Genomic DNA, 27,782 nt, shown 5'->3' on the forward strand with positions numbered 1-27,782 from the left:
AGTGACATTCACTCTCAACAGTTGGTAAGTAAACCTCAACTGTCCTGACATACTCTCAGCCCATGCACAACACCTCAGTGTTGTGTTTCATTACTTTAAAGAGTTTATTTTGGTTTAGATGGAGGTGTTCCATTGTTTTTTGAGCTCAAGCTCCTTCAAAGAAGCCGCAGCTCACTTCCTTTCCCCTTCATTCTTCAATGTGTATGTCGTTTCTGTTCACATCCTCCTTCTGCTGCGCATTCGCCCCAAGGACCATTTGAAGCTTCCTCTTAGTTGTACAGTCAACGTCTGATTTTTAGGACTCCCTAGGGGCTACGAAAACATCTGAAAAATGAGGCAGTTAGAAAAAATGAATGCATGTCTTTTACTGCCCTCAAAGGGCCCCTACGCCAGGCCACATATCAAATTTCGGTTATATACTGGAAGTTATGTGCCCTCTAGGGAGCGTTCTGCTGCAAAAAATTTTCAAACTGGTTCATCAATAGTCGAGATAGAAATATTTCAGTGCTGCGAACCCATAATTTCAGGAGGTGAGGGCCATTGCCAAGAGAGACACTCTTTTCACTTGCCCTGTCTAGCCTCCGCAAGCAAAATCGTTTTCCTGCATTCTCCCATACCGGAGCTCAAAGATTGCGTGACGCATACGTCACGGGCCCACCTTCATTTTGTTTTCTCCTTTCTTTTTTCACTGCGCGGTGCACTTCTACTGACTGTGTCGCACGCGAGCTGTTGCACTTGTCTCGTTTCGCGCAGCACGTGATTTTGCGTGCTGCACACGAGAACACCTGACTAGCGGTATAAGCCAGTGCTACGCAAATACTGAGGAAGACAAGCGGATCTGCGTGGTTCGAGGCAGCAAGGTAATGAAAATGGCGGCGACGGTGGTGGCTTTGATTAATGCTGTTTCGGAGTGACAGTCACGGCAAAAAGTCAGAAAGCTCGGATGGCGAAGGGTTCTCGCCTCCAAAATTTCGGACGTTCTTATACATTGACTCTATGGGGGACGTGACGCTGCGAAGCCATCCGAATTGTCAGCCGTCCGGAAAGTTTATCGTTGACGGCATACTGGCAACTCCTCCAGCGGATTACATGGCGTCAAAGAGGATTCATTACAATTCCTCTGTTATTTGAGCCAGCATTACCGTGACTTTCGTTCCCTTTCAACAAATTTACTGCTCATTTTCCCCTGATAGAAGCACAAATTCCTCGAGTTTTCCCCGAGTATCTTCAGACTATTCAATATCCCAGAGAATTCCCGGGTCTCCCAGTTGGTAGACACCCTGATTAGTTGTCATTAAAAGTCATCAGTAGTCATTATTAGTCATTATTAACCTCTACCAATCTCTATTATAACGTTATCATTCACTAACTGTCACTAATAACAATTTTCCATTCTTTAATCTGTCTCAGCATCTAAACACTGAGAAATTGTTTACACAGAAGAACAATATTGGTCGCTTCTATGGCTGGGCAAATATATGAAGTTTCGTATATAAATCAAATACTACACATTAACTATTTGTATTCGAAAAGGAACTATTCAGTATTTTCGAATATGTATTTAGAATTGACATAATATTTTGCAACAACTCAATGTTAAAGCCTGGTTACTGTTCTCAGTCTGCCAAACAAAGTACTGCAAGTATTCCCCCATTTTTATTCATGATTTGCATGCTAATCTTGACACTAACCTACAGACCGATGCTATTTTTCAAGACTATGTAAAAGCGTTCAACAATGTTCCTCACAAATGTCTACTACTAAAACTTTCATATTTGAACCTCCCCTCTAATATCTTTATATGGATAGAACAATTCTTGACTAACCGCTCACAGTACATCACCGTTAACAACCTCAACTCCAATCCTATCCAAGTAACGTCGGGTGTCCTGCAAGGGATTTGCCAACACATGTCTCTAGTAATATTCGCATGTTCACAGATGATTGTGTAATTTATCGCAAGGTTAATAATGCTTCTCACCAAACATCTTTTCAAGACGACCTTGACCACATTCAGGAGTGGTGTGCCAATTGGTTAATGGAACTTAACCCTCAAAAATGCAAAATCTTGTCCTTCACGCGTCGCCGTAACCCACTTCATTTCCCATACGTCATAGCTAACGTCCCTGAACAACCGGTTCTATCATACAAGTACTTAAGCATTACCTTGTGTGGAAACTTGTCCTGGAGCACGCACATTACGAACATCATTTTATCCGCTAATAAAACACTTTGGTTTTTAAGACATCTCCGCCAAGCCCCTAAACATATGAAGTTATTAGCGTACAAATCCCTCGTCACGCCAAAATTAGAATATGCCTCACCCATTTCAAACCCGCACCAAACTTACCTTATAAATGCACTCGAATCAGTCCAAAACAGAGCAGCCAGATTCATCCATTCATCATATTCTTATGACATCAGTGTGTCAGATTTGAAAGCTGAATCCGACTTATTGCCCTTATCACTTCGCCGCCGCATTGCCAGCCTTTGCTTGTTTCATAAATTTTTCCTTAGTTCACTAGGCCGCGCACCCTACATCGTCCCTCCAGCCCGCATATCTCATCACACTCGTCATCCGCTTCAAGTTTCCCGACCTCAAGCCTGAACTACCACCTTTGCTGCGCCATTTTTTGCCCGTACTGCAGCAGAGTGGAACGACCCACCCGACGACATCGCAGCCATCACATGTTCATCCAACTTTGCCAATAATGTTACCAGTCATGTTTTGTTGTGTTAACACTTGCTCACCAATATATATGTACCCACCCCTTATGTATTACCCCTCGTGGGTCTTTAAGGTAATAAAATAAAAAAAAAATCATCAGAAGTGAGACAACAGTTTTCAAAGCAATGCTGAAACAAAATGAGTAATGCAGGCTTCTTTTCTTTTTTTTTTTGGTTTTACGGCAGAAGCCCACGTGACAACCAGGGGCGCAGCCAGAAGGGGGGGTGGCTTATGGGGCTTCAACTCCCCCCCCCCCCCCTCCCGAAATTTTTTCGTGCTGTCCATGCACCGCCAACCAAAACAACCCCCGGCACCGGAAATCATTCTGGATTTTGTCTAGAATGTCTTTTTTACACTCGAAAAGACATCTCTTCGGGTAGATACCGAACTAGGGCTGGGTTTTGTTGCAACGCCCATGCACCGGAAGTCGCATAATGCAAGGAGCCCCTTCCGAGCAAAGTTTCAAGGGCGTTTTGATGAAGAGCGGGCTCATCGCGGCATCTCGTGGAGGCCGCAGAATCTATGGAGCACATGGATTTCAATTCCGAAACTTTATGAGTATTATGTTCTCAAACTTCTGATACGAAAGGTGCATTGACATTTCTAAAGTCGTGCTTTAGATTTTCGATTGCGGAATGTTGTGGGTTTAATGTTGTTATAAAGATTTGACGCCAAAGGTGCATTGACTTCTATAAAGTCGTGCATTGGAACATAACAACAAGACAAGCCAAATCAACCCACTACAGAGAAGTTGACAAAGCATGCAGCGAGGTGCGATTAGACGAAGCGTTGTGGTGGTTCATTTATGCTGTCATGTCACAGAAAAGAATATTAACATTTTTTTTTCACCTGTGCCAAAGCACCTATGTCAAGACACTAAAGCCAGCAAAGGTAACTACGTTCTTGTTTATTTTTATACTGTGACTTTTATTCGCAAGGGCACATTGAGCCTCTTCAGTTTTCTTGTTCTCGCTACTCATGCGCTGCCAGAGCCAGCAAGAGCGCATGCGTTTTCCTCGTGTTTCCCCGATCACCACGCAGCGCACTTCTGTGCACGTTCCTTTTTTTTTTTTTGGTCGAGTGGATTTTCACCTGACAGTGTGTGGGATGCCTTCTGACTAGCAAACGAGAAAAAGAAACAATGGTCGCTCGCTGTCATCACCGTGGGGACTCGACGTATTGCAACGCATTCCCTTGAGCGCAACCTCTCCGGAGAGTCTTGTCTCACCGGTGTACGATACCGAGCAGTATGCGTATGTTTCACTGTGGACCAAGCGTCTCAAGTTTTCTTCAATATATATTCGGTAGCCACATTAGGTGCCCAAAGTAGGCATTCGATTGTGGCCAACATCTTTCCTTTGCGTTTCTTCATTTCGGTGACTCAGCCCTACAAAAGAAAGATTTAAAAAAAAAGAAGACATTGCGGCGCAGTGAAGTGTCTAATGGTGAAAGTAATGGGCCACGGGCTGCTTCAGTTGCTGGATATTCTGATTATATTATTGCGATAGCAATTATATGGACACTTCAAGCACATTCCTGCTGTCCATGTTGTCCAGATTGTCCACGTTGTGCAGTTAAAACAGTACTACAGCCCCTAATAGGCAATGTTTTCAGCAGCTTAGTCAGTTTTGTTTGTTTGTTGTTGCTTAGTGGCTTGTGACTATACCACACACCACAGTGATTGTGACTATACCGTATGTTTTCATCCTGCGCCCTCTTGGGCCTTCTCACATCAAGCCTATGCTGTCTATTTTTCTTTTTTTCTTGGGAGGAGAGGTAGTACTACATGGTGTGGCAGACTAGGAGACTGAAGAAGAGGAGAACAAGGTTCCTCTTGGCACTGCACGCTGATGCTTACGCTCAGTAAAGAGATAATATCTGGAAACTCACCGTGTGCTTTAACAGGGCATAGGCAACAATATTGTGCAATTGTGCAGTGAAAGCATGTGCATTGTGCACTGACTTCATGTGCAAGGGTCTGTGGTGTCTCAGCACACCAAACGCCTGCTGATGCACATGCCCATGTGAGGCCAGCTCCTCATCAACGTCCATTTTAGGTGCTGCAAGTGAGCTTAACCATTGTAATGAAGCCAATCCAGCAATACATCACTCACAATTCGCTTGGTCACTGGCAGCCCCAGCAGGAAGTAGAAATGCATTCATTTTTTCGACACGTGTTCAACTATTTTAAAGCAAAGCTTTCTTTGCCTCTTACTACTTTCCCACTGCTGCTGCTGCTGCTGCTGCTGTGGTCCTGCACACCGTGAACACCAGCCACATTGGAACGTGTTTGAGATGTGGCCATGCCACAGAAATATAAAAGGCATGCACTATTGGTGTTTTGTTTCGTGACATTTGTTTATGAGCTGTCATTCTCAAAATTCCGAGGAGTAACTTTGTCAAGAATGTAAGGCAAGGTATGAGCCACGTGGAGGGCCTGCACTGTTGTGTTTCAGAGAGATTATTTGCCAAACGATGCCTGCTGCGCCAATATCAGATTTTTTTCAACATGGGGCCCTTGACGTTATCGTGTTAGTACATTAAAGGAGTGTGGTATGAAGGAAAGATGACCCGAGAAGCTTGCATCATTTACACTGCGTCATATGTGCACAATGCCCTCTGGACGCTGTAATTAGATGTAACCTCCCCACAAATGTAGTGCAGGAGTAGCCACACTTGTTTCCGTGTTCACCCACAACAGCAATGACAATAGAGAGAGGAGGTGAGGAGAATGTTAGAGAGGGAATAATGAGAGAAAGGAGGCAGTTTTGTGAGCTACAATGCTACAACCCAGAATGGCGCTGAAGCGTGCACTTAGTGCCGAGAAGCGAAGGCTCGCATAAAGCATCGAGCAGAGCAAGAACAACAAGCACAATCAGGGTAGGCACAGTAACATTTCACATCACGTCACGACTGTCGTATGCTGTCAATATCACCACCAAATAACGTCAATGAACGCAAACAGCAGACAAAGCATCGCTTACATCGATTCCCACAGTGCATGGGATCTGCAATTTTTTTCAACCTGTTAAGCTTAAATCACTGCAAGATTCTGCGAGAAGCTGGATTAAAATTTTCATAAGCAAATAAAATAAGTATAAAATCATGTTTAGCTGTCTCCTCAAAAATGTTTGGTAGCAAGTGCCCAGAATGCCATATTGGTATACTAGTGGTGTTGATATGATTTAGAGCTTGCCTGATGGTGACTGTGCTGGAGGCTGGGCTCGGGAGACTGGCTGAGACATTGTTGCCCACAGACAGCTTGAGAACCTGCATCATGGGGCAGCTGCTCAGTATTTCATTTCATTTTCCTGTACTATTCACTCACCAACTCCCCTATTGCCTGGCACAGCACCTGGAACACATGCAGGTCTCCTGCACAATCAAATGTGCTTGTAAGCTGCACTACAGTCTGCCAGGGGCAAGTACTTACTATTTCTGCGATGGGGGTCCACAATGCGCATGACGCTCACGATGTCAGCCACGTTTGGAGACACTGCATGGCAGGCCATGTGGCGTTCAGCGGGTATTGCAAAGGACATACAGAATGCTGCTGCACAGCTCAACAGCTGATTGTAAACCTCAAAAGCAGATGGTATACAGCCGAAACTCGCGGTAACGAAATCCCGCTACAATGAAATGCTCATGACAACGAAATATTTTTCTATCCCCAGCGAATGCCCATAGGATTCAATGCATTTTGTACCTCTCAACAATGAAATGTTGCTGTTGTACAATCCTGCATCAACGAAATTTGCCGGAACGTGACCTTGCATATTACCTACTCATGCAAGGCTAGCAGGCTTGCATTTGCCTGCTAGGACTAAAATTGCGTAAACTACCACCACATTACACTTGCGTGGGTGCCGCCATTTTCCAAGCGCCAGAAGTGATCACATGCGCTGGAACCATGTAATGGCTGCCATCTTGTTTGTTGATCGCCCCTTTGAAGCGGCACGCATGTTGCTACCGACACGTGATAACGGCATTGCACAAATTGCAATGCATAATGTGTGCCTCGATGAGAAAAATGCAGCAAGAACAAGGAAATCCATGTACCACAGACGTGGAAGTGTTTATGGCACTTGAGATGGTGGTTGCAGCATGGAGCGCCATGCATCGGGCCGTGATTGAGCGATCGTCCAGGAATACGCTCGTTTTGGTGCCACCCGGCAGGCATCACATGTGGATTCTGCCCTGGATGTATATTTGTGCGAAGGGGCTGTAATCTCGATCGAATGCTTTTGGATAAATGAGATACGAACCCTTTTGCACTCGGTACTGGATGAGTCGGCACTAAGGGCAACAGCATGCGCTGGAGAAATGTTGCTGCACACAAGGAGCGCTGCTGCTCTGCGTGGGTGCCAAGTTACGCGAACTCTCACAAAAGTGATCGTATCTCCGAAAGCAACTGAACGAGAATACTGTTTCATGGCAGTGCTGCCACTGCTGATAGATATATGCGGCGCACTTTGTACTATCAGCAATGCGGTTCTATATCCTCGAGCAAGCTTGCCAAGGTAAGCTAACAGAATTTTGACAGTAAAGTTTCGTTTTGTGACACATTGCCTATCTGTGCTGTCTCATTTTGCAACAACAAAATTCTTGCGAAAGCGAATTTTTTCACGCTTCCCGCTGATTTCGTTATTGCGAGGTTCAACTGTATCACGCAACTGTGGTTAACCATGTGCAACAGAAAAGCCCTTGTATGACAACAACACTATCCCTTGTTGTTCCAAACTGTATGTAAGCTCTCTCAGAGCGAGTTCTGCATGGGTTCTTGGCCTCTTGGGGGCGGCACTCCAGTTCCCGTCCACGTGGAGATAAGTATCTGAAGTGGAGGAGTTTCATTTCGCCACCACTCCTACAAAGGATGCCAGTCGTGGTAGCCCTTAGCAAACTTGATAGCAACTGTCATTAGAAGCACATAGGTTTTCCTTACAATGTAATTTTACTTTACCCGTGAAATGACAGGACACGAAGTTGAGCATAAAAAGGTTCTACAGTAGGAGCAGGGTTGAGGAGACACAGCCCCCTCCCCATTTTATACACTTGCACTATCCATAATGCAGCAAGCCTTGGCAATTCAAGTTGCCTTGAATTCAAACATGGAGGCAATCCGGAAGTCGACCATGTAGCTTCATCGTAAGCTATCTCAAGTAGGTAGCCTTTTAAATATACAGTCGACTCCCGTTATTACAAAGTTCACGGGGACTGCAAAAAACTTCGAATTAAACGAACTTCCAATTAAGCACAAAACACAAAAAACAGCACTTTATTTGTGGCGAAATCGAGTATTTTCTCTAAGAAAAATAGTCGGTCATCTTGCTTTGCTTCTTCTTGCCGAATCGCGCTGCTGAAAGCAAGTTCTGCAGGCTGTAGATGTGGCGGAACACTTCTTCCGCATTACCTTCAGCGGCAAAGAAGCGCTCCGCAAGAGCAAGGCCCGCAGCTACATAGGCAGCCTTAGGTTGCTGCTCGCCTTCAACGTCATCGTCGCTTTCCTGGGTCGCTTCCTGGGGCCGAATAATCTCTACAATTTTGCTTTTCGGCACCGCACCGCACATTTCGACCGCCTTGTCTACAGCGACGCAATCTTCAAAATTGACGTCCCCGAGAGCATGACCAAAATCACTGCCATCAAGCTCGCTTGTTGACGCTTCCTCCGCTGAAATTTCAGAGGCATCCTCCGAAGAAGCTGCCACAAAACCGCAAGCCCTGAAGCAGTTTGCGATTGTTTCTTGCTTCACACGATCCCATGCTCGCGCCAACATGTGGATGGAACTAAGCAGGCTCACCTCGTACTTTGTGGAGCTATCCATACACAAAATCATGCGCTCGAGGAGGTGCCGCCTGTACACGACTTTAACATTCTTGATGATGATGATGCCTTGGTCCATTGGCTGCAAAACAGCCGTTGTGTTTGCAGGCAAAAATGCGAGGCGTATTGCACTCAAGGCTGGCACATTCACGTGAGCACTGCAGTGATCGACAAGGAACAACACCTTGCGGTTCGAAGCAGCAAACTTGCGGTCCAATTTGCTTATCCAGCTCTTGAAGATTTCGGCCGTCATCCACGCTTTTTTGTTCGCCTCATAGTCCACAGACAGCGTCTGCACGCCTTTAAAACATCTCGGCTTCGCAGCTTTCCCGATCACAAGTAACCGACATCGTTCCGTGCCAGTCATGTTTGCCACGATCAGCACCGACACTCTCTCCTTGCTACGTTTGCCCCTAGCACAGTCGTCGTCCTTGAATGTCAGGGTCTTCTCTGGTTGAAGCCGATAGAAGAGTGCAGTCTCATCTGCATTGAAGATGTCTTCCGGTCTGTATTCGGCGAGATATTCACGCAGCTTTCCGTCCTTCCACGTGGCACATGTTTCCTGGTTAACGGACGCCTTTTCACCACACACGCTCTTGAAAACCAGGTCATGGCGATCTTTAAAGCGCGTCAGCCATCCATCTGACGAAATGAAGTACTCGATCCCCAACATTGCTGCAAGCGTTCGGGCTTTCATCGCAACGATGTCTCCACTGAGAGGAAGTTTGTTGCTCCTGGCCTCCCTAATCCAAACCAGCAGAGCCTTCTCCAACTCTGGGTAAGCGCCGGTGCGCATTTGCTTCCGAGAAGTCTTGAACTTGTCGTTCTCAAATGCATCCATTATTGTGCGCTTGTTCTTGATGTAGTTAGAGAGCATGTTCGGCTTGATCCCGTACTTCCGCGCTATGTCTTGTTTGGCGGCACCTCCCTTCTCAACTTCCTTCAAAACCTCGACTTTCGTTACCAGGTCGAGCGTGCGATAAGAGCCACGGTTTGCCATGGCTATAAACTGCGCGACTAGGCACAGTCTATTCCGAATCACTCGTGGAACAACCTAGCCTACGAGCTTCACGCACAAAGGCGCTCGGCCAACACACGCCTCGACATATGCTGCGCACGCTGCAAGACTAATCTTGCACAATCTCGCCACTGCCAGTATGCAGCGCTGCGTGCACCTATGGCACCCGCGTGGCCTCCGGCGGGAGCCGCTTCGCCTCCCGCCGGAGTTGATCGCGAAGGCCACGGCAGCCGTAGCAATGAATAATCGTGCCGCTCCAAGAAGGATGGCATTGCGGGTGGCTGCGGTGGCGATGACACCAATGCGGAGCACGGAACTGTTGCAACACTTGAAAAATTGCACATTCTACCAAAGAATGACGGTCACCTCAAGGATCCCGGCTGAAAATTAACTTCCAGTAATATTAAACAATATTACTGGATGAGGACTTCGAATTATCGAGCGATTTCTTCTATAGGATTACATGCAAAACTGACGGGACCAGCACTTCACTTCTAATTAACCGAAAATTCCAATTAAACGGCTTCGAATTATCGGGAGTCGACTGTATGTGCACAAGTTGATCAGAAAAATTCGGCAAGCACACTTAATGCTGCTTACGTGTAGGAATGTGAAAGAATTACTGTCCCTTTGGTGAAATGCTTTTTTTTTTTTTTTTTCGCACATTCCTTGAGCACACAAGCTCTCGCTTGCGTTGTAACTGCACCTTGGTAAGGCTAAATCAAAACAGGCCAAGCCTCTCAATGTACTCACTTGCCTGCGGGGAGTTCATAGCTTGAAAGATCGCTCAATAGCATTCAATTGGACATTATTGCTTCTTATTTTACACACTCATGACATGGCACCACCTCCTCTCCATTGGCTGTGCTGTCACATGCCCAAAGACACACAGAGTAGGCCACACCTTTAGTCAGACAGATGACTGCGACGTGACTTGTGTAATGACACATGCACCAGGTACACCTTTAGTCAGACAGAACCATGGAGCCGCCGAGGAAGCGCATCGTGGAGGATAGAGTTCGATTCCCACCCACACCGAAATGTACCAAATTTTCTTTTCAAGGCCATTATTTACTTTGTTTAAAGAAACCTTCCAGAGAAATTTGGCATCAGTCCAAGGCTTTTTTATGTGTTTTAACTCTTTGCACCATCAGGCATTTTTGGTACTATCATTCTGTCATGCTGCAGAGTAAGACGGATTTTCATGTAATGGAGTATATAATACTTTCGCATTAAAGGGAGACTAAAGGCAAATAAGTAGACGTGGATTGCTCAAATACCATTCCAGAAACCTCGCAATGCTTGCTTCGTGTCAAGAAAAGACTTAGTTCATGAGGAAATTGCATCTGAAGGCTCTGAATACCTTTATCACAATTCAAATCTCCCGGCTCCCAACCGGAGAGTGGTGACGTTGCATATGCCATCACCACCATTTTCTGCCGTCAGTGAGTAAAATGGCGCCCAACAGAAGGAGGTACCATTTCTTGCACAAAACGTAAATGCATGGCCATGGAGAAACCAAAACTAAGAGCGGTGGATTCACCGCTGCAGCTGCTTTTCGTCAAGTAGCGTCGGCCATTCGGGCATCTGTGACATCACATGGAAGTGGAATTCTCTTCTACTTTCAGTTTGTGTGAGTTTCACGAGCCAGAAAAACCAACGCAGCACTGTGTGATAAAGAAACTACCGAAACGCGAAAGCTTGGGTGCCGCAGAATCGAGCGAAAACAACACATTTCGACTGCCCGTGTCGTTGTCAAGGGTAATGTCAATGATTTTTTTCTACAAATGAATATAACTAGACAAGTAGCATTCTCTTTTGTCTTAAAATGCAATACAGTAATGTTTTTATAATGAGTGTTTGGGTACTAGAGATAGAATTTAAATGAGGAGTGCCTTCATCATCGGGCAAGTACTTTAATGTCCCAGGAAAGTCTCTACTCGTGTCCAGCATTTACCTCAATTTCTTGCTACTAAGGCAGGCTTCATGATAATATTGAGGCCTTATAAATTCTCGAGCACTAACCTATCATCTTAGCTTGACTTAATATTTGCATTTAGTGTCCCTTTCAAGGTAATGTAAGGTGCAACCACATGCACACAATTTTCGAGCGAAAAGTTTTGTCGTCGTGGAAGGTGATCTGTCGCTGTCACCTGTCACATCGCTGGTTTTTGAGCAGCCAAAAAATTTCACTTCTCGTCCGGAAGTTGGCACGGCAACTTCCACTGTTTTCAAGCTGAGGACAAAGTAGTGGCATTGTCTTGTCGTTATTAGTGAGATCAGTTATTAGTTTTGACAGTGTTAAGCCTGAGACGCCAACAATAGCTGCAAAAGACACTGGCAGCATGGGATGGATTTCTCCTGGCCATGACAGCATAATAAGGCTATTTCTAATACACCTTGGTTAAAACACTAACCTCGCGGTATGCTTGCGATATGTTTATGGGTGCACAAGTACATTTACTTGAACAACAATATAAATTTGTAGCTACTTTTTCTCGCGATGTCGCATCCATGTGGCTGCTCCACGCTGTGATGCATCAGCTCGAGAGGCCTGCCTGTTGCATTGCTTGTCGCTTGAATATAGCGTACCTATGGCTGCCGCTTCATTGAATGCACGGAAAAAAGGAACTAAGTAGAATACTGAATACTCCATTTTGAAAGTACTTGCATAGAATAATTACTAAAGAAAGTATCATGTTGCTCAAAAATTACTTGCAAGTCACTCCACAAATTCCTAGGAAGCAATAATTAAATTAAACGTTATCAAAACTTCATAATTGCACTGAAAATTATTTTTTCTTTTGTGCCCTGTCTGTTGTAAGCCAGGAGCCCAGCAAGCTTCCATTAGAAAAACTCAGTCAGATGATTGTGTTTCCGCTGCCCATACACACAGGGAAGGCCTAACATACACTGCACTTGGTATCCTGCAGGAAGCATAGGCCATGGCCGGGGGCCCCCCTCGAAAGCCACCTCCTTGAGAGCCCCGTAGGAGACTGCCACTGCCTTGGCTGGGTGCACCGCCTGCAAGGACGTTATTGGGTTGCCACAAGCGGTGTGTTTCCCAAAAGAGCTAATAGCTGGGCATGTCAAAACAAAGCACAAATAGTGATGAGCTCGAATTTGCAACTTCAGGAAAACTCACACACAAAGAAGCCAGTTTCATACGTACTTAGAAATGCAAGCAAAGGGAAGGCAAAAAAGACAGCAGACTACAGCGATTCCCTCTGCTCTTGCTTACTGCGACAGCAGCATTCTCCCACAGTGAAGACAGCCATCTTATCGCTCGTCAGCTTTTTCCTCAATTAATTGTGCTCATAAACTATGGGAGACTGGCCCTGATACCAGCTGTTAGAGGGCTGTCAGTTGCAGGATGCAGTCAAAGAAGATCAATGTATTAACTCCAAGTAGGAATTTGAGAAAAACAAAGACTTTTGAGGTGCAGTGAACTCTCATTAAGACGAACTCAATTAAGCCAAATTCTCGCACATAACAAGCATCATGGGAACGTTTGTTTGCTTTTCCACAGACTCAATGCAGAAAAAAAAAAGAAAAAAAAATCAGCTTAAAACGAGACGCCTCAGATGTGCACTTGGGTTAAGATGAACATTCGGAGTGACTGCCACCGCCACCAATCCTGGAGGCTAGGGTGCCTGGATGCGCTGTGCCCGGGCATGCGCGCAAGGCACCCTACTGGAGGCCTGCGGTGCACATCGCCTGTGGATAGAGGCGAAAACAAAAACAGGTAACAAAGAGACAGCAACGTTTCACTTCGTGAACGCGAGTGACACGCAAGCCTATGCGTGCTATAGTGCATACAAAACTATCGGCCCTCGATGCGCCCAGACTGCCTGCATCATAGTTCGTATTCTAGACACGGCTCGCATGGCCACACCATACGCAGCAGCCACCAGAGTAGAATGCCCCCTTGTAAACAGTTGCTTACGAACTAAATTCACAAGCATCGTATCAGCGCCCAGAGGCAAGCATGAACACATCACACTCGATGACCGTGGACCTCTCTGTCAAAATGCTGGCACGAGGTATTGCAGCAGCAGCAGCAGTGAGCGAAGTGAACTTCGCGCTGTCTATCGCTTCAACACAAATTGAGTGGCAAGAACAGCATATGCAAAGCTACAAACCTTTGGCCCACCTAGACTGTGCCCCCAAAGCATATCATGTTCAAGATAAAGCCTGTGCGACCGAAGTACAACACCCGCTCCCTCCACTCCCTGTTGACATGCTTGTGACACTCCCCGGTGACATGGTTACATACCAAAGTAACTACGGAAATCCGTGGGACGTGCACCACGAGTCTGAATGCTCATCCATCTAGTTATCCAACACAGATGTCCTTTGAATTGAATTCTGTGGTTTTACGTGCCAAAACCACGATTTACGATGCATGAGGTAGAGTAACTTCTTATCTGTCGTGTTTGGGTCGGCTCTACAACGGGCCATGTCCTCGGCAAACATTGCAACAGTTTCATTGAGTTTCTGAACCCGTAACTCAATTAGCTGGCGGACACGGTCCCGTCGGTCGACACTCACAAAGGTGTCAAGGAGCTGCTGGCGGAAGTTATTCCACGTCGATAGACTGCCTTCTCAGTATTCATACTACGTTCGAGTGCTATTGCCAAGAGCAAAATAGACATTGGTGAGCTTTTGTTTAGAACTCCACTCACTGATCTTGGCGGAGCGCTCAAACTGATCTGGCTGTCTTCGACGTCTTTAAAGGCGCCACAGTGAAAGCGATCCGGAATCCATGGTAGAAAAAGGGAAAAAGGGAGCAAGGCTCAACCCCCGAGCTCAACCCCCTGCAGGAACCTTCGTCCAGACTCTGCCCATCGCCATCTTTGTTTGCAAGGCCTTGCTCCAAACAAAGCCAAATATCAGACAAAGCCGGCAATATCATTACTAATATGGATGAGGTAGTTCAAGTGACTGAGGAGTTCTAAAGAGATTTATACAATACCAGTGGCACCCACGATGATAATGGAAGAGAGAATAGTCTAGAGGAATTCGAAATCCCACAAGTAACGCCGGAAAAAGTAAAGAAAGCCTTGGGAGCTATGCAAAGGGGGAAGGCAGCTGGGGAGGATCAGGTAACAGCAGATTTGTTGAAGGATGGTGGGCAGATTGTTCTAGAGAAACTGGCCACCCTGTATACGCAATGCCTCATGACTTCGAGCGTACCGGAATCTCGGAAAAACGCTAATATCATCCTAATCCATAGGAAAGGGGACGCCAAAGACTTGAAAAATTATAGACCGATCAGCTTACTGTCCGTTGCCTACAAAGTATTTATTAAGGTAATTGCAAATAGAATCAGGAACACCTTAGACTTCCATCAACCAAAGGACCAGGCAGGATTCCGTAAAGGCTACTCAACAATAGACCATATTCACACTATCAATCAGGTGATAGAAAAATGTGCGGAATATAACCAACCTTTATATGTAGCTTTCATTGATTACGAGAAAGCGTTTGATTCAGTCAAAACCTCAGCAGTCATGGAGGCATTGCGGAATCAGGGTGTAGACGAGCCGTATGTAAAAATACTGAAAGATATCTATAGTGGCTCCACAGCCACCGTAGTCCTCCATAAAGAAAGCAACAAAATCCCAATAAAGAAAGGCATCAGGCAGGGAGATACGATCTCTTCCAATGCTATTCATAGCGTGTTTACAGGAGGTATTCAGACCTGGACTGGGAAGAATTGGGGATAAGAGTTAATGGAGAATACCTTAGTAACTTGCGATTCGCTGATGATATTGCCTTGCTTAGTAACTCAGGGAACCAACTGCAATGCTCACTGACCTGGAGAGGCAAACCCGAAGGGTGGGTCTAAAAATCAATCTGCAGAAAACTAAAGTAATGTTTAACAGTCTCGGAAGAGAACAGCAGTTTACGATAGGTAGTGAGGCACTGGAAGTGGTAAGGGAATACATCTACTTAGGACAGGTAGTAACTGCGAATCCGGATCATGAGACTGAAATGATCAGAAGAATAAGAATGGGCCGGGGTGCGTTTGGCAGGCATTCTCAGATCATGAAGAGCAGGTTGCCATTATCCCTCAAAAGAAAAGCTTATAACCAGCTGTGTCTTACCAGTACTCATGTACGGGGCAGAAACCTGGAGGCTTACGAAAAGGGTTCTACTCAAATTGAGGACGACGCAACGAGCTATGGAAAGAAGAATGATAGGTGTAACGTTAAGGGATAAGAAAAGAGCAGATTGGGTGAGGGAACAAAAGCGAGTTAGTGATATCTTAGTTGAAATCAAGGAAAAGAAATAGGCATGGGCAGGACACGTAATGAGGAGGAAAGATAATCGATGGTCATTAAGAGTTACGGAATGGATTCCAAGGGAAGGGAAGCGTAGCAGAGGGTGGCAGAAAGTTAGGTGGGCGGATGAGATTAAGAAGTTTGCAGGGACAACATGGCCACAATTAGTACATGACTGGGGTAGTTGGGGAAGTATGGGAGAGGCCTTTGTCCTGCAGTGGGCGTAACCAGGCTGATGATGATGATGCTCCAGAGCTCACCTCCCCCCCCCCCCAAAGGAACCTTCGTCCAGACGCTGCCCATCGCCATCATTGTTTGCAAGGGCTTGCTCCAGAGCTCAGCCCCATGCAGGAACCTTCGTCCAGACGCTGCCCATCGCCATCATTGTTTGCAAGGTCTTGATCCAGAGCTCAACCCCGTGCAGGAACCTTCGTCCAGACGCTGCCCATCGCCATCATTGTGTGCAAGGCCTTGCTCCAGAGCTCACCCCCCTGCAGGAACCTTCGTCCAGATGCTACCCATCACCATCGTTGTTTGCAAGGCCTTGCTCCAGAGCTCAACCCCCTGCAGGAACCTTCATCCAGACGCTGTTTATCGCCATCGTTGTTTGCCTTGCTCTAGAGCTCATCCCCCTGCAGGAACCTTCGTTACTGCTGGGGGGCGAGCTCTGATCGACAGCATCTCTGTGAGTGTTCAGTTGAGACGTTCTGTAAGACCGTTCGTTTGTGGGTGGTAGGCGGTGGACAGCTTGTACTCAGTGGCACAAGAGTGGAGAAGGTCATCCACAACTCGAGACAAGAACGAGCGGCCGCGGTCTGTCAGTAACTGTCAAGGTGCCCAACGCTGGAGAATGACGTCGTCAAGGAGAAAATCGGCGACATCAGTTGCGCAACTAGTCGGCAATGCCTTTGTTATCGCGTAGTGTGTTGCGTAATCAGCAGAGATGGCAACCCACTTATTCGCTCTAGCCGTCGTCAGAAAAGAGCCAAACAGGTCAAGGCCTATGTGAAAGAAAGGCTCAGAGGGAACTTCAATTGGATGGAATCATCCGACAGGTGGTAGGGGAGGTTTTTTCCGGCGCTGACACAATTAGCAAGTTGAGATATAAGGACGCACAGAGCAGCAGAGACCTGGCCAGAAGAACCGGCATCGAACGCGGTCATTATGTCCCGAGAACTACCGACCCATCTCATTAACCAGCATTCCATGCAAACTCTTGGAACACGTAATATATTATCACCTAATCGATTTCCTGAAAAGCAACTCGTTCTTCCATCCATCTCAACACGATTTTAGAAAAACTTTTTTATGCGATACTCAACTTCTTTGTTTCACTAACGATTTGTTTGCCACCTTAGATCAAGGATTCAATATTGACTGTATTTCTTAGATTTTGCCAAAGCTTTCGACACCGTATGTCATAACCTACTTATCCATAAACTTAATCAGCTTAATATTGACCCAAATGTGTTGTCTTGGATTAAACAGTTTCTTTCTAATCGAACTCAATATGTCACAACCAATAACTCTTCATCTGCTTTATCAACAGTTACATCCGGAGTGCCACAAGGTTCTGTCTTGGGGCCTCTACTCTTCTTGATTTATATTAATGATCTCCCTAACTGTGTAAAGTCATCATCAATTAATCTGTTCGCTGACGATTGCGTAATATACCGAAAGATCTCTAACCCTGATATTTCAGATAAACTGCAAGGAGATCTTCACCATGTATCACTCTGGTCTAAAAAATGGCTCATGAAACTTAACGCTAACAAGTGTAAATCGATGCACATATCACGTAAAACCAGCAATAGCAATCAGTGTCGACATGTACTGAATGACACTTCATTAGCATCCGTTAACGCTCACAAATATCTTGGCCTTCACATAACTAATGATCTTTCATGGAATATGCATACTAATTATATTACTGCTAATGCGAACCTATGTTAGGATATCTTCGTCTTAACTTTTCCACCGTTCCTACTTCGGTAAAATTGGCACTCTACAAAACCCTAGTTCGCTCGAAATTTGAATACGCATCTGCCATTTGGGATAACAATCAAGCATCACTAACCCTAAACCTCGAAGCAATTCAAAATTGAGCAACTCGCTTTATTTTATCTAACTATTCTCGCCATTCCAGTGTTACATGTATGAAAAAAACCCTGAATCTGCCAGATCTTTCTTTACGCCGCAAATGTGCTCGTCTTTGCCTATTTCACAAGGTTTATCACTCTAACCAGGTGCTCAAGAATCAACTTATCACCCCACCTACCTACACTTCATCCCGTCCTGACCACAGATATAAAGTTGCCGTCCCATCCTCCCGAACGAACAAGTATCACGATTCTTTTTTACCCTGCACAAGTGTCGACTGGAACCACCTTCCTGCTTCCATCATTCAGATCACAGATGTATCTTCATTCAAAACAGCAGTCTACCACACTATCGCTTAACTTTGCCTGCATACCATTGTCTGCCTATTACATTGCTTTGTTATGTACCACTCCTTTCTGTAGTGCCTTAGGGCCTTGAAAGTATGTATAATAAATAAATAAATATGTACACAAAACTCCAAGGTGTCTTGCCATCAGTGCATCGCGAAGTTGTTCGAGAACAACGGATCACAGATGACGAGGAAGGGCAAGGAGCAACTCAGGGCCGTCAGGGTTGATATTGCGGGGGTAGAGGATGCCGTCGTGCAGCATGAACATGCATCACGAACATGCAGCATGTGGTGTCGGTGCTGCCAGATTGCCCTCCAGCGATGATGGACAACGCACGCATGTCGGTCATGTCAGTAAAAGCCATCACGCAGGTCACCGGATCATGCGCAGAAGGACCAGGAGGATCCACGGAATGATGAGAGAGGCAGTCAGCGTCCTTGTGCAGACGTCCAGACTTGTAGTTGACAATAAATTAGAATTCCTGGAGCCGCAAAGCAGAGCGACCAAACCGTCCTGTCGAGTCCCGGAGGGAAGACAGCCAGCAGAGGACGTGGTGGTCTGTAACAAATGAAAACATGAGGCTGTACAAATAAGGCTGGAACTTGGCGACAGCCCAAACTAAAGCCAATCACTCCTGCTCGGTGATGGAATAATTTCTCTCAGGAGGTGACAGCAGGCAGCTGGCGTACGCTACCATGTACTTGGCCCCATTCTGCTATTGGGCGAGAACAGCGCCGATGCCGTGGCTGCTTGCGTCAGTCTGGACTTCAGTCGGTGCAGATAGATCAAAGTGGGCAAGTATGGGAGGGGTGGTCAGAAACCCGATGAGAGCAGCGAACAGATGAGCCTGCTCCAGGCCCCATGAGAATGGCGTATTCTTCTTTAGAAGATCTGTCTAAGGCCGAGCAACGTCGGCAATGTTTTTGACAAAACAGTGAAAGTAAGAACACAGGCCGCAGAAACAGCGCAAATCAGAAGCAAAACGTGGCACAGGGAAACTGCGAACGGCGCAAACTTTTTCCGGATATGGTTGTACACCGGATGTGTCAATGAGGTGTCCCAACATAGTAATCTGACGGTGCCTGAACTGACATACCATGGAGTTCAGTTGGAGGGCGGCATTTTGGAAGACTGCAAGAATGGCAGCGACTCGGGTAAGGTGGCTGCCGAACGTGGGAGAAAAAGCAATAATGTCGTCAAGGTAACAAAGACAGGTGGTCCATTTGTAGCCTCGCAGAAGAGAGTCCATCATACATTCAAATGTCACAGGAGCATTGCATAAGCCAAAGGGTATAACTTTGAACTGATATTAATCATCAAGCGTGATGAGGCCGTCTTCTCGCGGTCCATTTCATAAACTGAAATCTGCCAGTAGCCGGATCGAAGATCGATGGATGAGAAGTATATAGCTCCGTGCAAGCAGTCCAAGGCATCATCAATGCGTACGTGGTAGTGGGCAGATGTCTTTCCGTGTGATCTTGTTTAAATGGCGATAATCGATGCAAAAACGCCAGGTACTATCTTCCTTTTTCACAAGGACGACAGGCGAAACCCAAGGGCTGGCTGATGGCTCGATGACTCCTTTGCGGAGCATGTTGCCCACTTCTGATTGGACGATTCTACGTTCAGCATGCAATACACGATAGGGACGCCGACGATTAGGATTCGTATCTCCAATGTTTATATGGTGGTGAATCACAGATGTTTGGCCTAAAGGCCTGTCGCAGAAATCAGAGGTCACTGTATGATTCGAGCAGGAAATGTATGTCCGTGGCCTGTGCAGAGCTGAGGTCAGGTGCAATCATTTTCGCAAAGTCATCTGTTAAGGTACCAGAGCTGTGAGGTACAATTGGCACTAGTAAGCCACTCTCAGCATTCAGACGCTTAATGTCAAATTCAGAAGTACTAGAAACGCTGGCCAAGAACATGCCAGCTGGAAGCACTTGAGGGCACACGCTGAAACTCAGAAGCGGTAGACCGCCGTCGTTATTAGTAACCGTGACCAGCGTATGAGAAACAGCAACGTTCAAAACCCCATCGATGATGGGGCGAAGCACATATTCACCATCAGGAACTTGTGGCTGTGTGGTCAAAGTGACATAGGTGACTGCATCAGGTGACATACGTACCTAAAGCTGTCTTCACTTGTGTTTAGTACTAAAGGTTGCGTAATCCGGAGTTCCGGTGACCCGATCGAGCGAGAGGCAGACAAAGCATTTGCTCCCCACTGCGGCGCTCTTCAGGATAGCATCGTCTCAGTGCGGGTGACACTATCATCTGCAGGGACAGAGAGCATGTGAAAGCGTGGCTGGCTTCGCTTAATTCGTACCACTTATAAGGTATCGTTGACGTGGCATGAAACCGCACAATTCGTCGCCGACTCCCAAATTCATCAAAGTGAATTGTTTTCTCATACCAATTTACTTTTTTCGATTGCCCGACAATTTGGAAAATCCTGCGGACCTTTTCCGTGTAAGAAAAATCAATCGGTGACTGTACTTATTTGCATAAAAGGCAGAATTTAATTATAAAGAAATTTCAATATAACGAAGCAAATTGCTGATTTTACTTCGTTATATCAAAGTTTAAAAGGACACTAAAGGTTACTATTAGGTCAACGTGGACTGTTGAAATACCATCCCAGAAACCTCGAAATGCTTCTTTCATGCGAAGAAGAGGCTTATTTAAAGAGAAAATGCATTCTGAAGTGTCCGCATACCTCTAGTGCAGTTCAAATCGCCCTCGTTGAAATTGTACGCAGTGACGATGTCCGAGGTGTCAAAGTGTTTCGCGCACACACGCGTATACTTCGATTCGAAATTAAAACCGCCACTTTCCTACCGCGGTATGGCCCGCTTCCATTTCTCGCGCTGCTCCTTGTTATTAGGTAAACAGAACAACGACACCTTTTCGGTCGTGCCCTTGTAGCCGGAACGGCACCCAGGCACGCAACACGTGTTCGGCATCGTTGTCCCACCCCGCCACTTCAACCAAACAGCCCAGCACTCGAAAAATAGCGCAGCACATGCACATAACACACCCGATCACTCAGCTTGCCTCGCACTGCGCGCGCGTTTCGGTGGCACATGCCCTCTGTGGCACAGTGGCGCCGCGTCGCGGCACCTTTGGGCAGCATATGAACCTCTCCCATAGCGTGACGGCGGAGTTTCGTGACCAGAAAAACATGGAAGGACTCTGGCTGTAGTAATCCTGCTGCCCTTGTCGGTGGTGTCTTGCGTCGCTGACAGTCTCGGCATGTCTTGACGTAACGGGCGACGTCGGCGATCAGACGTGGCCAGTAATACCTTTCCTGTATCCTCGACAGCGTCCGGGAGAATCCAAGGTGCCCAGCGGTTGGATCGTCGTGTAGGGCGTGCAGTATTTCTGGACGCAGCGCTGACGGTACAACAAGAAGGTAGCTGGCGCGGACTAGTGAGAAGTTCTTCACGAGCAGGTTGTTTTGTAGCATGAACGAAGACAACCTGCGCTTAAATGCCCTAGGAACAATGTCAGTGTTCCCTTCCAAATACTCTACGAGGCCATTTAGCTCCGGGTCTGCTCGTTGCTGTTTAGTGAAGTCTTCCGCGCTTATTCCAAGGAAGGCGTCATCGTCCTCATGTTACGGCGGGGGATCGATGGGGATGCGTGATAAGCAGTCGGCGTCAGAGTGTTTTCTTCAGGACTTGTATACTACAGTGACGTCATATTCTTGCCGTATGAGGCTCCACTGCGCCAGCCGTCCTGAAGGGTCTTTTGAGTTAGCTAGCCAACACAACGCGTAATATTCGCTGACGACTTTGAATGGCATACCATAGAGGTAAGGGCGGAATTTAGCTGCAGCCCAAATAATGGCAAGGCATTCCTTTTCAGTCGCAGAAAAATTGCCTTCCACTTTTGACAGTGACTGGCTAGCATAAGCTATCACGTCTTCATGTCCATCTTTTCTCTGGATTAGGACGGCACCGAGGCCTAGGCTACTGGCGTCAGTGTGGATTTCGGTATCGGCGTCCTCGTCAAAGTGTGCTAGTACCGGCGGCGACTGCATGCGCCGTTTGAGTTCTTGAAATGCCTTGGCCTGCGGTGTTTCCCACTTGAACTCGACGTCACATTTAGTTAGCTGTGTCAGCGGCTCAGCGATGCGTGAAAAGTCCTTGACAAAGCACCTGTAGTAGGCACACATGCCAAGGAATCTATGCACTGCCTTTTTGTCGATGGGCAGTGGAAACTTGGCGATGGCAGCTGTCTTCTGCGTGTCTGGGCGAAATCCAGACTTGCTGATGACTTAGCCTAGGAAAAGAAGCTCATCTTAAGCGAAGAAGCACTTTTCTGGCTTCAAAGTGAGCCCTGATGACTTGATGACCTCTAGTACTGTCCCAAGCCGCCTAAGGTGATTGTCGAAATTTCCGGCGAAGACTACGACATCAATCCAAGTAAACAAGACAGGTCTGCCACTACAATCCTGCTAACACTGTGTCCATGACACGCTGGAACGTTGACTGCAGCGTTGACTGCAGCGTTGACTGCAGTACAGACGATTTCGTCACCGCGTACGACTATCTCGTCACTTGTGGCCTGCGCACAGTGGAAGACATCGTGGAGGATGTATCGCCGCAGCCTAGAATTTCGACCAGTGATGAAAAAGAAGACGAGTGCCAAAATGGTGATGACCAACCACCGTCGGCAGCCGAAACTATGCATGCTCCCGGTATTCTGTGGCGAGCTGTGACATCCGAGACTGTGCGTGAGAACACTACAGCCCATTTCTTCAGCTTCGAAAATTCTCTGCTGGCCGACCTTGCAGAGAAGAAGACTCAGAAGGACCATATGCGACTTCTTTCCATGTAAATAAATGTTGGTGTTTTTTTTTGTGTGTGTGTGTGTGTCTCATGGTTTTGGGACGGATTTCGCTCGTTTTTTGGTGATACATTTCGGGTGATACGAATATTTTCGCCTCCCCTTGAGATTCGTATCACCGAAATTCTACTGTATTTTACTTTTGTAAGGCTTACTGTTTGAATTTACTTGTAACCCACTCCCCTTTGTAAAGCCTTCACAGGCCTTGAGGGTACCATAAAAGAAATGAAATAAAATTCCATATGCCTCAGTTTTAGGACCTTTAAACCATCTCTTACTTCAAGCTCTGCCCAACCTCCCTGCTCTTCCTGTAAATAAAATCTCTCTGAAGCTCTGCAGCACTTCATTGCAGTCAGCAAATACATCCCGATGGAAGCTCTTTTAGACAACTTCTCCAATTTGTGACCTTTTGTGTATTACTCCACAATCTGCATGCAGGAGGCTGTGAGCAGAGGTGAGGATTACATCATCGGCTAAGTAACTCTGAAACAAGGCACAGGTTGGTTGTCTCTTATAAAGAAGTTACTATTGCATCAACCCAGCATTATAATGAAATTTGTGATGGACATCTTCTCTATATCACTGAAACATTGGCAAATTTCCATGTCCATGGTCAGCGAGAAAGAAAACCAGTGTTGCACTTGCATGCAAACAAAAATCCATTTCTTAGTACGACAGCCCAGGGAAGTGGGTCACAATGACAGCAGCCACCCACCCTCAAGCGCTTGTAGCAGCCGAGCAGCACAGTGGATCGCAGTAGCCCATGGCTCAGGTGCAGGCGTGTGTGCCCAGCCGCCTGGCACTGCAGCCGCACGCTGGTGCAGCCACTTCTCATGGGGGGCCCCCCTGAGCCTGCATAGTGCAGAGATTGCAGTTTGTTTTTGCACTTGGCACCAGTAATCACCAAATAAGGTGCCCTCAAGCTCTTCAGGTTGGAAAAAGGAGAAAGGCGAATGAGGATGCCAAGACAATTACCATATAGAAAGAGCGGCTGTTGACAGCGAGAAGCAAGGATTCCCCTATGCAAGAGTGACTGACTGCTAGAGCATGCAAATTTCGCACAACCTTGCAGATGTCAGTAACTGTTTCACACCACAGATGGTGCTGGAAAAAATAACCAATACATGATTGACCACATTCGATTGCAAACTTCAAGTACTAGCACAGCACACTGATGGGTTCAGATTAACAAAGGTACCAGTCACTTCTCAAAAAAGGGCAATCATGTTGTGCAAGATGAAACTGGATGATTTACGAGGGCGAATCAGAAAGTCCTTGCCCCTATTATTTTTAGCCAAATTACGGTTGTAAACGCGAAGTCAATATATCCATTCCCAGCGGTGGACCTTTCTAGGACTAACCCAGCCTTATCTGCCAGTAGCTCTGCGAAACAGCGCTGCTGTCAGTGGTTGAAGATGGCGGTTGTGCTTCACATGTCCCCAGTGAACAAGCAACAAAGTATGATCCATTTTCTATGGAACAAGGGACAAATGCCCATGGAAATCCACAGGGAAATGCAGCACATGTATGGGGAAAGGTGTCTTGCTTTGAGAAGTTTGAGGTGGTGGTGTTGTGAGTTCACAAAAGGCCGTAAAGACTTGCACGACAATGAGCGTTCGGGGAGGCCGCATGCGTTGCTAACTGCCCTAGCAAAAAAAAAACTGATAGAAATTTCTACAAGTCTCTTAGGAATATGTATAGGTTGTACGGGTCCTAATATGAGTCTGATATATATCCCTACCTGACCCATAGAACTCTTTACCAGACTGGTAGGCAGCAGATAAATCTCACTGTGCTGCCTACAAGACCAAATAGGATGATGTATCAGTCTTTTAAACCCAGATAACGATCATCATACAACATACAGAAATCTAATTGAGGCACTAATAAAGCATCTTTGGAATAGCACACACACCGGTGCCCACATGCCTGAAGAGATGTTTTTAATATGAACTGAATATACAACCCCGAACGCATTGCCTGCCACGTGAACAGATTAACAAACACAGTTGGGATATTAGAGTATCAAATGAAAACGAGCTGTGTAAACTGTGCAATTATCAAAACTTTTTACAGCTTGTATGCAGATATATTATCCTAAACATGTTTCAACGTAAATTAAAGCACACGTTTTCAAAGCACAGCAGCGTTACTTAGTCTGTGAAACTACATTGGGGAAGTTGCATGAGAAAAGTATCGGTCCATTTTTGTAGCAGGTGTGCTCCAGTTCTTTTAATAAAAAATTGCATTTACAAATTTTTCGACGGATGTGCAACATTTAATGCATATCCAAAACAGGATTACTGTTGCAATAAAGCTTATTTACAAAGGCAAAACAAAGCACTTTCAGGACTGTGGATACCAACTGCAGCTCTAACATGTCAGGCTGAGTTTGTGAATGCCATAAATTAGACACTACCAACGTGATTTCATTAAAACTTCTTTCTGGGCTAGTTGCATGATGCATACATGATTTGAAAATTATAACAGCGTTAACACATGCATCCACAAAGGAACAAGGACGAGACACAAGCGACATGACTACCAACATATGACTAGGGTTTATTTTACACTCCATTAGCTAAACAATGAGCAAGCAACTTTAGCCACATTTAAACAAACACATAAGAGGAAAAACACAGACTGAAGTACCAACATCACCATGCACATTTGTGCTTACAGATGCTGCATAGAATGCCATGTCTGATTGGCACATGTTTTTATCATATTCCAACTTCATATCATGCTATTTTCTGCAGACTATGCACTTTTGCATTCGTCCCAAAAGTGTGATATGTGACAGAACACAAGTGAGCTTGTGCAAAGAGAACAAACTGGCATGGCACGCTGACAGGAAGCAAAGAAACAGGAGAAGCATCACTCAGGGTGTCTGCCAAGTTGACATTTCCAAATTCCCTGAGTTTCCCAGGTTTTCCCTGAGCACCTCTGCAAAATTTCCTGGATGAGCCAGAACTTTGTTTTATGTCAAGACAGGCTGACACCATGTTGGCCAATGCTGTCACTCTCTAGTAAGCATGCATGTTGAAAAAAAAAATGAATTAATCCAGATTGAATAGTAAAGAGTAAGATCTATTTCATTTAAAAAGAAAACGGAAGGAACGTGTTAGTAAAATGCACAGCGAAAAAAATGGTAAAACCCATTTCAAATTGAGTCAAACATTTTCAAATACGAATTAAAAGGAGATGCATACATAAGCAAATATTTTTGAACACAAGCTATTTCTATCAACTGATAGCAAGTTCATCGGTATGAGGCCTGAACTTTGTCACAACTAAGATTTTCTGTCAGCAGCTGGGAAGTCAACCTCAACTGTCCTGACATACTCTCAGCCTGTAGACAATATCTCAGTGTTGGGTTTCACTGCTTTAAAGAGTTTATTTTGGTTTGGACGAGGGACACCTGCATCTCGGTGTTAGCAAACACTTTATTTTTTAAGCTCAAGCTCCTTCTAAGAGGTGGCGGCACGCTTCCTTTCCCAGTAATTCCTCAGTGCGTCGGTCCTTTCTGTTCTCATCCTCCTTCTGCCACGCTTTCACCCCATGGATCATTTGAAGTATCCTCTTGGTCAGTTGTACAGTCAACGTCCGATCTTTCGGACTCCCTAGGGGCCGCAAATACATCCGAAAAATCGGGCAGTCCGAAAAAAATGAATGCATGTCTAACTGCCCTTAAGGACTAAAATTGCGACAGGAACGTCCGAAAAAGTTATTAAGGCCTGTCAGTACACTTATTAGGCATATCGGTGCTCGTACTGTGACAGGAGACGTGTGTGCACGCGTGTACTGTTCATGCGTGTATAATTAAGGAGTACATACTGTGTCTCGTGACAATTGACCCTTCCCACGCTTGTTATGCTTCACCGCCTACCACTGCTGTAGTGAGGCAAAGCTAACTTTCGGAAACTGGCGTTACGCGACGCGCTGTGCTCTGCGAGCTTCGAAGCTAATCGCGAGTATTACAAAGGCAAAGTCGGTGCCATTGCGGACAGCGACGAATTCCTTCAATGAAAAACACAGAACCGCACGGCAAGAAGCTTAACAGCGAACGTAGAAGCAGCTAGGCCTAACGTTGCCGCGGTGGTGGCTAAGGCTGCCAGCGGATCTGTGTGCGAGAGTGTCGGTTCGAGGCGTCGAGATAATAAAAATGCCGGCGGTGGTGGCTTTGATTAATGCCATTTCAGACCTGCAGGCAGGGCAATATACATTGAATATATGGAGTACGTGGTGGTGCCGCAAAGCCGTGCGAATTATAGGGCATATCCGAAAAATCGGGCGTCTGGAAAATCGGTCGTTAACTACTCTGGAAATACATCGTGCCGATGACACGGCGTCAATGACGATTCGTTGCGATTCCTCTGTTACTGTAGCCAGCATTAACACGACTTTCGTTCCATTTCCGTAAAGTTACCGCTAATTTTTCTTGATAGAAGCACACATTCCCCGAGTTTTCCCTGAGCATTTCCAGACTATTCAAATTCCCTGAGAATTCCCGGTTTTCCCAGTTGGTAGACACCCTGAATTCCCTATTGGTGCAAGATCTACAGCAATACACCAAAACATGACAATACAGCAATTAATATTATTTAAGCAAAAGTGACTACAA

The 27,782-nt window shown here is 46.0% G+C and overlaps 1 protein-coding gene across 4 annotated transcripts in view; it reads right to left on the minus strand.

The window, feature by feature from the left end:
- LOC142559716 (nuclear pore membrane glycoprotein 210-like) overlaps positions 1-27,782 on the minus strand; it is a 248,521-nt gene that overhangs the window by 22,572 nt on the left and 198,167 nt on the right. For 3 of the 4 annotated variants that reach the window (XM_075671288.1, XM_075671286.1, XM_075671287.1), the window contains 5 exons: positions 23,874-24,010; positions 12,480-12,591; positions 6,162-6,224; positions 6,057-6,103; positions 5,925-5,998 (listed from right to left, as the gene is read on the minus strand). In XM_075671288.1, coding sequence (XP_075527403.1) covers positions 5,925-5,998; positions 6,057-6,103; positions 6,162-6,224; positions 12,480-12,591; positions 23,874-24,010 — 433 coding nt within the window. The remainder of the gene's footprint in view (positions 1-5,924; positions 5,999-6,056; positions 6,104-6,161; positions 6,225-12,479; positions 12,592-23,873; positions 24,011-27,782) is intronic. The other variant, XM_075671289.1, reaches the window with a different exon arrangement.

This window comes from Dermacentor variabilis, chromosome 10, assembly GCF_050947875.1.
Source record: "Dermacentor variabilis isolate Ectoservices chromosome 10, ASM5094787v1, whole genome shotgun sequence".
NCBI lineage: Eukaryota > Metazoa > Arthropoda > Arachnida > Ixodida > Ixodidae > Dermacentor > Dermacentor variabilis.